This window comes from Lycorma delicatula, chromosome 1 (assembly GCF_047948215.1).
Source record: "Lycorma delicatula isolate Av1 chromosome 1, ASM4794821v1, whole genome shotgun sequence".
Taxonomy (NCBI): Eukaryota; Metazoa; Arthropoda; class Insecta; order Hemiptera; family Fulgoridae; genus Lycorma; species Lycorma delicatula.
Window position 1 is genome coordinate 125,036,345 of NC_134455.1, and position 13,213 is coordinate 125,049,557.

Consider the following 13,213-nt stretch of genomic DNA (forward strand, 5'->3'; position numbering starts at 1 on the left):
TCATAAATACAAACATTCTCGTCTTTGTAGATGATACTGCAATCTTTTCAAGAGATAGAGACGAGATTAAAATGAAAATTCAAAACTAAGTGTATGTGCAAGCAAAATTAATTTTCAAATTTCTTATAAAAAACTAACTGGTTTTCCAATGACAAAGAGAAAAGAACTCAAAACCCTTAAAATTTCTGACAACAAAGAAATAAGTAGAGTACTGGGAGAAATCATAACACTGAAAAAAAAAAAAATGGGATGAAGAAGTGAGAACGAAAAATGGAAACTTCCTATCATTTCATGAAGAAAATTTACAATAAAAAATCCTTGTCAAATCCTACCTGAAACACTGTATGGGGGCAAAATGTTTGCAGTTTTTTCAAAACAAGAAATATCAAAAGTAGCAAAAAGAATTTTAAGGAAAAATTACGGATTAAATTATGAAGATGGAATTTACAAATTGAAAAAGAAATTTACAAATACACAGAAAAAATAGGGGACTTAATCCGGAAAAGAAGATTACAGTTTTATGGACATCTATACAGAATGAACAACCAAAGAGTGACAAAACAAATATTTAATTTCTACATAAAAAGAGCCACAAAGACCAACTGGTTTAAAGAAATAGAAACAGATCTAAAAACATTAAATATTTCTTTGGATCTGTGTAAGGACAGATAAATTTAGAAAAATTATTCGCGAATCTAAGTTTCCACAGAGAAAGAAAAAAAGGGGTTAAACTGAATTGATGGATGAAAGAAAGCTGACAACAGAGCAGAAGAATGAAAACCTTTTGGAAAAGAAAAAGAAGTCAAAACTATGCAAATATGATCCATATGGTCAGAATGAAAAGAAAAAAAATGAGCAAGAGATAAACTCACAATAGTGTCAATTGAATTAACAACTTCTATTTTCTAATTTATTAAAATCATTGTTATTGACAGTACCATAAAGCCATATTAATGATAATTTTCTAAATGAACATTAGGTAAAATTAATAGATGGAAGATGTCATATTGTTTATACCATATGCTACTTGCATTTACTGTAGGTTTAACATCTGATGGAGAACCTGGCTAAATTTTCAGTAGGAACTTGCTCATACAGCCCCATGGAAGACCAAAAGTATAAAATAAAAAAAAAGGTCAAGTACAGTAAGAAGTATTACATAAATGCTGAAATAATTAATAATTATTGTAATTATCATAGTGGAAGTAAAAACAACTTTTGAGATAACAGATTAGCTAATCTAACAATATTGGCTTGGAGGTCTTTTAACCAGGTTTTTGTCTTTGAAAAAATTGCCATTATTTCAGATGTTAATGGAACAATGTGAAAATTAAGAAACACTGTCATTAAAAACTTTAATGAAGAGTTAGAAAACAACACCAAAATACTAAAGAAAGGTGCAAATGCAGGTGTTTCAGACACTAAAAATATTTTAATAATCAAATTGCAGTAATACAGGAAACTAAAACTCAGCTTATCCGATATCAATATTGATGAAACTATCAACATCTAGATATCAACTACAAATATACCACTGGATATATATTTAACCTAAAACTAAAAAGTATGCCTGGTTTCTACAATGTGAAATACTGCACACACACTGTGATCTTATAAACAGTTGGTCTCATATTTTAGATCATTATAGTGAGATGCAGATCTGCCACATAAATTTTTTCCATCAAGTTTGTACATATTTTTTAAAAAAAATTGTTAAATTTGTATCCAGTTTTTTTAAATTTTATTTTCATAACTCTTAAACAGAAAACTGTTTGTAAAAATAAATAAATAAAAGTGAACACCAACATTAATTTCATGAATCATTTCATTATTTCTAAGAAAATATACAATGGTTCAATTATGAACTGTAACAACTTATAAATAAATAATTAGACTCTGATAAAAAATTTAATTTAAAACATTGATAAAACAAAAGTACATAAGTACACTGTTAAAATTAGAAAAAAAGATAAATGAAATAACACTCCATACATTATCAGCGTGCTTTCATTAAATAAATCTCTATTTAAACTGAAATGGAATTTTTTTACCAAGAAGAAATAAAAAATTGAAATACCAATATCTAACCAAATTAAATAAGTGAAAAATGTCATTATAAACCTTTCCCAGTTAAAAAAATAATCATAACTTATAAAAACTGAAGTTAATAATTTTAATGCGTGTGTAAAAATCTGAATTACTTTAAAGAATGGAGGTTTTTTGTACTTACATTTCACATAGAGAATATCTGACATTAAAAGAAAGGCACTGTCTAAATCCTTAAAACAACTTGAGTTTGATTTTATTAGCAAATTGAAGTACTGGAATCTTTTAACCTAATTTGGTGAAACCAAATTAGTTTGCTAATGAGTAAATTGTCTACTAGAATGTACAGATTTAGGGGTGAAAATGACCTCATAACCATTATAAAAATTTATCTGTGTTTAAAAATGTACTTTCCAACATATTTCTTAAATATTAGATAATTTTTTTGCAATCTTAAAACAATTTAGAATACTGAATACTGACTTTCCCAACTGCAAACAGAAATTACACAACAAAACCAATTGCAGAAAGCATATAGTGTTAAACTTAAAAGAGACCCCATCACTCAGTAGTTTATACAAAACCCATATTTTTGTTAAAATGCATATATTGGTGAAAAATGGGTAAAATAATGTGGAAGATGTTGATATGACTGGGGCTAGAGTGGGGAGGACTGTTTATTGCCTGCATATTTGAGTACTGTCAGTCTGAGTGTTAAGCCTTAGTTTTTGAAAAATGTGTATTCATGATGGGAACTTATTTAGAGACAAAATCTCATGTCGGCGATATTCTTTTAAAAAGGAAATTTTAAAAGGAAACACCAGTGAAAAGTGTTACTCAGAAGTTATTTAAAAACTTTTGTGAGAGGTTTGGTGTTAACACTGTCAGGTATGTAAACATACCCAACACAGGTCAGTTTTAATGATGCAGGTCCTACAGGACAAACTGGAAGTTACAAGATCTATTCATAAATTTTTGCTGGAGATTAAGCTGGGAAGAGAACATTTGACTAGGTTCAGCCCATACTGCAGTGAGGAAAATGCTGAAATTTCATCTGTATCGAATGCAGGTTTTCCATGAGCTAACTAATGCTAAATATACTAAAAGGATTCACTACTGTCAATGGTCCAAAAACATCATTAGTGGCAACACTGACATTTTTGATCACGTACCTCACAGATGAAGCATGGGGTTTCCCCTTGGTGATAATGTTAATAGTCAGAATCTACTACCTGGAGTCAGAAAACCTACACATTTTCTTTGAATCTCCTCTACACCCATCAAAAACAAGGGATATGGTATGCAGTTTCAAGGTGACGAATAATAGGACCCTTATTTTTTGAAAAAGCTGTGGATGCTACCATCTACCAAGGAATAATCCAACAGTTCACAGCCTTACTGCAAGAGAATGAGCATGATTGCTGGTTGAAACAGGAGAGCCCTATTTGCTATACAGTTCGCTCTATCATATAAATGCTACAGGATTTTTCAGTAAAAGAATCATTTCTAAAGGATTATGGCCACCAACCAAGATTCCCTGATCTGATTAGTACAGAATTCTTTCCATGGGGTTACTTAAAAGAAATTGTTGATAGGAGAAATCCACATACCCTGCAGGAACTGAAGGCAAACATTACCAATGCCATCCAAAAAATAGATGGGGTACAGCTAACAGGAGTAGCCAAGAACATGACAAGTGTATAGAAGTGATTGGACATCATTTTCAACTCCTGTAATTTATATTATGTAATAGTTTCTCATTAAACTATTTTTATAGATTAAACTTAGTGATCGGGCCTTTTTTAACACCCATACAAATACAGTGGTAACCAATATGTTTGTATTTGTGATATTAGTAACTAAGTACTCATATTAACAGATAAAAATCACTGATCATTAATTTATATTTTCATTTATTTTATGTAAAAAAAAATTTATGCTTAATCAATTGGTATTGCACCAAAAAATTTTTTGTCTTTACAATAACTATAGACATAAAATAATTATTTTTTAATTATAACATAAAAACTATCTACTGTGGTAACTACATTACAGACATATTCCAGACAAATAATGCATTTTCCTAACATTTCTCACTTGATTTATACAGTTAAAATGCAGGCTACTTCAATTAAAATACTGAAAGTATAAACACTAGAATACTTAGGAATATATTAGTACAAGAAATTTTCTTCTATGGTGATTGTAAAACAAAAGCATTATGATTATAATGCTTTTGTTTTCTTATAAAATAATCTGTGCACTTAAGAAACCATAACATTTTGATAAAGCTTTAACAAAAATTGTAGAAAGTGTGGGAACCAACAAAATTAAAGAATGTTTCATTACTGGTTGCTATTTGATATTTAATAAAGCTTACATTCTCAAAAAACTGTAAAAAAAAATCATGATCATTCTTCTTTTCACACAAATAGTAATTTACCTCGATATCTAATAAAAGAAATTACTGCTTGTCTTTTACACATAATTGCTGATTCAGTGATGTTTCTCTTTTTCTTTTTTTTAGAATGATACAATAAACAGAAACATCTTATCTAGTGGTGGTATACATTTGGCTCCTCTGGTCAATTTTAAAAATGTATTTCTATGTACAAAAAAAAAAAACAATTTACAAAATCAACATTTTTTTATTTTGCTCTATTTTTATTTCATTTAATACCTTTAAATCAGAATTGAGTAGTTTAAAATTACATATCCACTCTTAAAATAACTGTTATAGATTTACAGATACAACATGTTTCTTTATTAATTAAAATGTAGATTTAATTTGTACATTTTATTTTAACTTCTGAACATTTTTGTATTTATCTTGAAACTCAATCTGACTTTTTGAGGAAGCCCCAAGAGATGATGTACTTCATATGTGAGTGTAGCCATTTATTCAACATAAATGGCTTTTCATCTTGAATAAAGTGAATGTTTTCTTTACATTTAAAATACCAGTTTTAACTTCCTGGATAAAAACCCAAAATAAAAATACTTAATCATCAATTAAACCAAACAAGATGTTTAAAATGAATAAATATTGTTATTTCAGACATTGGAAGAAATTTATTAAATTCCTCTGTTGAATGAGTAAGCGATAAATAATAGAATTTGATCTCTTTTGTATTTTTGATAAAGCTATCAGACATATTTTACTCCAAACCTACTTTTTCATTTTAGATAATTCCATAGTTAATTAGATATTAAATTATCATATTATCTTTTAGCACAACAAATATTATCATAAATTTATTTACAATTTTTCAAAATATTTTTAAAAGTTACTGGATAATGACTTAGATTTTAGAACTACATTCAGATGTTTTATAAAATTTTAACAGCATGAAATTAGATTTTACAACTCCTCTAATAATCCAAGCATAGTTCACCTTTTATTTTTTGCTAGAGCAAGCTAGAAAAAAAGGCTTCTCAAAAAAACATTAAGATAGTTGTTAAAATTATCAGATGATAATGTTATTATTATATGTTATAAAGCTGATAATGTTGTTTCTCTCAATTTGTTTCTGACAAGAACGTTCTCAAATTGTTATTGTTATCCTTTTAAAAGAATAAAAGTAATCATTGTCTTGTTGGATTTTTCAGTAGTAAATGATGTTGTTACTTCAATCTGACATACGTGATGTGAAACACATAACATCTGCACATGTTAAAAATTATCTTTAGGTAAATTGGAAAAAATACTGTTAATATAAGTATGACAGAGGAACTAGAAAATAATATCTAGTTCTGTTAATTCAAACTGTGTTAATGGTTCATTCATCACAATACTAAAACTATCTATAAATTTAACAATAAAATTGCCACACCATGACATTGATTTTTTTTCAGGAGTTTTAAAAAGAGTTTCTAATAATTACATAAAAAAGTTTCAAAAGAACCAGAAGGAGATCTATAAATTACCAACAGTATGACATGCAGGGCCAGGGAGGTAGTCTTTTTGCCTAGGGTATTTGGGTCTGCCCACATTCATGAGTGGGGGGTAGGGAATGCCCGATGATGGCATAAAGAACCCTCAAGGTATGAGTGGGTCACAAAGTGAAGGATGTACAAAACACACATCTGGAACTTAAGAGTAGGGGCGGGATGGATAGCTCCTTAGCGGAAGAGGATATCGGCTATCTGGAAGATGAAGTTGGTGTGTCCTAGTGAAATTGGGAAAACTCTGGTGGGAAAGCCCCAGGAGACTACTAGGGTGGGCAGAGGCTGCTGCCACTACACTCCAAGGTGAATGTGTTTTGCTTAACAGTGGTGATCGGTTGCCTTCGGGGCGTTTAAAAAAAAAATTACAATCAGCAACAATTTTAAGTTTGGGAATTGAATTGCTCAGAATTCAAAATTAATTTCTTCAATGAATACATGGTCATATTCAATCTTATTAAAAAAGTAATATTTAAACAAAAACTGAGACTTCTGTTTTATGTTCAGTTCTATAAAAAGCTAGCTATACGTTATCTAGCTCAGATATAGCTTCTCTATTGGTCAACTAATGTTTAAAAAATATACAAAATATGGGATTTGTTGGAAAGAAATAATTCAAATACTTCAGTTTCATTTCGTAGGCATTAATATTTGTATGCAAAATCTTAATTTTGGTAAAGTTTTTCAGGGAGCAGGACTTTTAAAACGATTACAATCAATTTGACTGCCAACATTATTTTCATTAATATTACTAGAATTTATTGTTTTGAAGGAAAGAGCTGTTAATTTTAATGAATACATTAGGATTAGTTGATGCTGGACTTGTGAAATGCTGTCACAGGAGGTATGTGAAGAATTTAAGAAGAGGACTTGTTTCAAAGACAGAAAATGCATACCATGCTGCCACACATAAAAAAAAAATCTTTCCTCAATATCAAAAACAAGGCTTGACACAGAACTGCTTTGCCAACCAGTAATTCCTATCATGTTTAGATCATCAAAGTAATAATGAAACACAATGTATATTCTCACGTCACTGTTCACTTCCATTTGATTTGCTTTAAACAATAAATTGTAGAACAGGCAAAGGATGTTAGTGTACAATACCAACCTTGTATTGGTTGGTGTATGGTCCAACCAATGCATTAATACAGTATTTCTAATTCCTTTGTAACAAGGAATTGCAGAATATAAATATTAGAATGAAAATCTTATTCAACATTTAGGGAAACTGTTTAATATTCATGAGTCATATATAAGTATCATCAAAAGAAAAATTTACCTTTTCTCCTTTTTGTACTTCAGCAATTACATTTCCAGTGGTAGGATCAATCGTAGGGAATGTTTTTCCAGAGACAGACTTCAACCATTGATTGTTAATAAAGATCTGTAACAAAAAGTAAGCCCATTGCAGATGTAATCATTTTTAAGAGAAAAAAAATTAATGTTTTTACTCATTTTAAAAATGGACTTGCTTCATAAACACATGGGAATGTGGTTTCAGACATTTTCTGAGGAATTGCACATTTCTTTTTTAGTCACTGTGACTAATTAGTGATAAAATGAGCTCCTAGTTAAAGCTTCAAAATGAGTTTCTAGTTAAACTTTGATAACTTTTCACAGAAATTGAATAAATAATTTAAATAAGGACAGTTCTGTTGATTCACATATTGAATTTTTAAATTCTAATGAGTGGGATGGGTTACCTCCATACATACCAAAATTAAAACTACGTTGTCTTATTAAATTACTAAGAAACCAGGATCTTCTATCTATGCATTAGTACTAAAATTAAATTCCATCTTTAAAACAATTAATGGTAGTGATTATTACAAGTGTAAGTGGTACAGTAAATGTACCAAAAACTCCTCTCATTCCTTCTGACTTTCCAATTTGATTTAAAAGACTGCAATTTTCAGTAAAACACTGTTAATTGTAACAATAAATAAATCTTAGGAACAAACCCTTAAAAGTTATTGGAGTAGATTTGGAAAGTGATGTTTTATCTCATGAGCAATTGTATGTGGTATCTCCTTTATATATTTTTATTTTTCCAATAAAAATAAAAATACTATTTTTACTCTTTCTTGAATTGAAAGAAAAAAAAACAGTTTTTATCCTAGAGTTTCCCCCCTCACAGATTATGGTTTTTTAACAACATTAAAAAACAAAACCAATTTCTAAGTCCGCTTAAAATTTTTTAAGCTAAGTTAATTTTTTTTTAAATTTTTATTTCCTTAATCTTTTTACCATTTTTTATTTTTTGACCATTGTATTTAAACTTTCTATATTAAGCTTATTGATAAAAAAATACATAACTTCATCCAAAAATAATACTAATGCAGTTACAACAGTTACAATTCAACATCTATTGGCTACTTATGACAAAATCAATGATGAATATAAATTTAAAAATTGTTGATCAGCTGCTGGCATTGCTACTGATGAATTAAAATTTTAATGTTAAAAAATGGGTATATTAATTATTAAATTTTTTAAAAATTTATTACTAAGTTCCATTAAAGAAGTGTTTGAAAAATTTTAATAATAACTTTTGGGTCAATCCATTTTAAATGTCCCAAAAAAACATAAGCTGGTTGCTTGACCAATTAAAAAAAAATTGAAACTTATCTACTTGTTTCCCATATGTTTCAGGACCTTAAAACTATTTTTTTAAATTTTTTATTTAAGTAGTTTACCTGCGGGGCCATTTTTGTTAGGGTGCGCGCACGCCTATTTTTGCAATTCTAAGGGTTTACGGAAAAAGTCATAACTAAAAAACTATTGGTTCTGGAAGGATGAAATAAAAAGCAATTTATTCATATTTTCTCAAGGTAAAAGAGTGGTCCAGTGGTTTATTTACCTATCTCTCTTCTTTCTATGAGAAAATTACCAATAAAGTTGAAGTCGAGAAAAAGTGAAATTTCACTTCTGGTAATTTTTTTGAAGAGGCAGGGGATGGCATATACAGTTTGAATTATTTTTTTATATGTAGATATATGTTAATAGTTTTACCATAAATAATATTAATGGTGATAAACTTGCCTCTTAAAGTTTATGAGTTTTTAAAAACTAATTTTTTTTTTTTAAATTCAAATTTTGGCTTCAAATAACTCTGATGGGGTGATAAAAATCTCAAATTTGCACAACTTGCAGTGTTTTTATAGTATTTAAGGCTTTGAACTTTACATTTTTTATATTTGGCCCCTATGTTGTTGAAGTTGACATTTTCAGAGTTTTAAAATAGTTTTTTTAAAATTATTAATGATAGGTCGTAATTTAATGATAACTTAACCAGTACCAGTAACCTAGTACAATTTTGATTCAAAAATGCTTGTAAAACTTATCCAAACTGAGATTTCAATGAGTAGCCTACATCTTTTTTCGAAGAATTCATTTTTATTTTTATACTGGTTTATTTTTGTAAACACTATTGAAGAAAAAATAAATTGTGGCAAAATTATAATTATTCTTCAATGAAATAGCCTGTATTTGTAGCAATGAAAGTTTATTATTTAGTATGGTTAACCAACAGCTGTGTTATTTCTTCTGATAATTCTCTTGAAATTGTGTGAGAACGAGCCATCACTGTAGCTAGTTCAAGTGATGTCAACTTTCTCAGGACTTTGCAAATCAGTACCAACACTTAAGACTTTATACAATATTGTGATGTGGGGCAATATATTGCTCTTGGTCTTTGCATTCATATAGTTCTTTGTTCTGCTGAGAAAAAATACTTTTGAAACAGTTAACACAAAGAAACTTTCCAGGAACTAAATTTAAATTTGGAAAAATGTGTTCTTCAAGAGCTTGCTCTAATGTTATTTGTCTTAAGTTTTTCTTAACTGTTTTTTATGAGTTCTCAAAGGGTCACAACAAAACGATCCATACAGGTGACTAAATTTTGGCAAAAACATATTTTCTTAATATTTACAAATGCTACTGACATCTGAATTAACATGTAAAAAATAAGTTGTTGGTTTTCATCACTAAATTCACAAGTTTTAATGAGTTCTTTTGACAGTTTACCATACACTGTTTTATGACACTCTTCATTCGATAAATTCCTATGGAACATTGCTCTTCCATTGTTTTATGTGAAATTACTTGAAAATAATGTAAAAATTTAACTGATTTTAAAATTTTCAAATATAATATTATTAAATAAAACTTATTTATTTAATAAACACTTCCAAACACAGGATGAAATTTGAGACACTCGATAAAGATATGAACAGGTCACTGACTAATGTCAGAAACTGCAAAGCTAAATGATGCAACATGAATTTTCCTGACAACTGGAAATGACTTCAAGCGCCTGTTATAATATGAACACTGCAGTTGATTGGTTTAAACAAGTTTATTTCAACTATAATAATACGTATAAAAATATTAAAATGCCAAGAAGATAAGAAACCCTGTTGGAGCACTTATTTAGAGTCAAATGGTATCACTTTTTAAAAGGTTTTTCATGATTTTTGAGATGTTATAACTTTTTTATTAGAAGCGTACACAAGAAACCTATTTATTTGCCATAAACATCTACAAAGACGCTGTAAGTTGTGCAAATATGATATTTTTAACACCAGCCCCATCAGAGTTATTTGAAGCCAAAATCTGAATTTAAAAAAAAAAATTACTTTTTGAAAATTCATAAAAGTTTAGGGGTAAGTACATCACCATTAATACTATTTATGGTAAAACTACTAACATATACCTACATGTAAAAAAAAATTCAAAACTGTGTATTCCATCCCTGTCTCTTGAAAAAAATTACCAAAAGTGAAATTCCACTGTTTCTCATGTTCAACTTTATTGGAAATTTTCTCATAGAAAGAAGAGAGATAGGAAAATAAACCAGTGATCCAATCTTTTACCTTGAAAAATTTGATTAAATTTCTTTTTGTTTTATCCTTCCAGGACGAATAGTGTTTTAACTATGATTTTTTCTGTAAATTCTTACAATCACAAAAATAGGTGTGCGCACCATAACAACAAAAATGGCCTATAACTGCTTAAATAAAAAGTTTAAAAAAATTTTAAAGCCCTGAGATATGTAGGAAACAAGTGGGTAAGATTCATATTTTTTTAATCAACCATCCTTGGGTCACTTCAAATGGATTGACCCTTTTTTTCAATTTCTAATTAAGGTAATAACATTTGTTGTTGCAATTTTGGTTTAAATAATCAGAATTTCATCTTTTTGATACCATTTTGCTAGTCTTGAAAATACTTTTAAAACAACATGTCACATGACCATATGTCCCATTTAAAATATTTGAGCCACCTCTGTCCCCAACCTGCACAGAAGGTCGAATACTCTAAATTGGGACTTACTGAGTTGACTCTCTTACTGGAGAAAATTTCCAAAGAGAGAATCAGAATGCCTCAAGAAACAAAGAAAATTAAAGGGGAGCATACAACTGTAGTTCTAGCTCTCTTTAACAAACATATTGTTGGCCGCCATTTTTGACCAAATTTAGTTTTAATTGTATCATTTTTCTCATTTTTTTGAGGTCTTTAAAATGATATATCAAATGACCAATGGTCCCATTTGAAATTTATGAGTTGGCCCCTATTGCCCAAAAATCAAAAAGAGCGAAATGCACGTTCACTGAAGTAGCCCCTAGGTAACAAAGAAGAATGCCGTAAACTACATCCAGTTGTCTCAGTTATAAAAACAAGTTAGAGGAGGGGGTGCACATTACTTTTCATTACCCGATATACAAGTTGAATATATATATATATATTCAACTTACTTAATTACTTTTTAACATCAGCATCAGACAATATTACAGTGTGTGTATGTGTATATATTATATAATACATACATACATAAAAAAAGAAAATCACTTTTACACCTAATGTGAATTTAATCACTTAATTATATTTTTATCTCATGTTCTGCAAAATATTCTAATATTATAATTATATATCCCAACATAAAATTATATTACAGTAATGTATATTATATATATAATAATAATAATTATAATAAATCACAATATATATATTTATTCATATAATAATCTATAAGTAATTAATATTGGTCATTACACCAGTAATTCAATTATTTATTTTGCCTGAACATATTACTACAGTAGTGTAAATATACACTCACTGATATTATGGACCTCCCTTTAACAGGTTTTGGAAGTAGCAGACAAAATCTGGAGCAGAAGCTCAATTTAAAAGTCCCATGTACTACACCTGGGGTTTTGGCAACAATAAACACGAGCCGCTGTTCAAGAACTGACTGCTAGTTGGCAGGCAGTCACTTTGTTTATATCAGTGTAACAACATGAGTAGCTCATAGCTCAATGGTTTTTCACATTTTTAATGTATATGTGAATTAATTAATGTGAATTATGATCATTTTCTACAACTATTCTGCCTGGAGAAAACATATTTACAGTATACGGGTATTTCTACAATATCAGATTGGAAAATGTGATTGATTACCAAGTAGGGTCTCTGTACTCCAAAGAACACAACTACATTCATATACATCTGTATTCAAATCCATATAAAAGTAACTACCCTTACTTGGATTTGAACCTTAGAACTCTTGACTTCGAAATCGGGTTACATTATACAAAGTTCGTGAATGAATTTTCAGTTTCATTTTTTAACTCTAAGCTAACTCTACAACTAGGAATGGCATTGGAAAACTTATTTTAACATTGAACTAAATCAATAAATTCATTATAATTATTAAAATATTAACGTTTATTACTGAATAAACATTTAAACAACTTTCTATTGTTAAGTGCAGCATTAAAAGTTATCACCCACAAATATAACTTTTAAAAATGTTTCAGGCTACAACGCTCATCTTAATTTTCGATTACATAATGCATTTAACAAATAAAAATGATGACAATCCTAAAGAAAAAATTCCAAAGAGAATTAGTATCAACATTGAAAGAAATAATATTAACCATGAAAAAATTTTAACTCACCCCGGTTTCTGGAATTTTGGGTGACTTAACTGGTTGTGGTATAGCTGAAAACGACATCATCTGCTGTAACGGAACACGGTAACGTCTTAAAATGTTAGAGCTAATGGCTTGAATCATGTTTATATACCTTCAGTTCCAACTGATAACCAAAACTTCTTAACACCACTAACACGATTCCCTTGACACACAACGGCTGCACCACGTACACACACACTAGTTTTATTGCCAACTTTCGAAAGAACATTTTGTTGTGATTGGTG

At 29.1% G+C, this 13,213-nt stretch overlaps 1 protein-coding gene across 1 annotated transcript in view; it reads right to left on the reverse strand.

Moving 5' to 3' along the window:
* Window positions 1-13,164, reverse strand: part of Aldh (Aldehyde dehydrogenase) — a 78,868-nt gene extending 65,704 nt beyond the window's left edge. The window contains exons 1-2 of the mRNA XM_075360356.1: window positions 12,954-13,164; window positions 7,274-7,378 (exon numbers count right to left, since the gene is read on the reverse strand). Coding sequence (XP_075216471.1) covers window positions 7,274-7,378; window positions 12,954-13,070 — 222 coding nt within the window. The 5' untranslated portion in view covers window positions 13,071-13,164. The remainder of the gene's footprint in view (window positions 1-7,273; window positions 7,379-12,953) is intronic.
* Window positions 13,165-13,213: the final 49 nt, after the last annotated feature.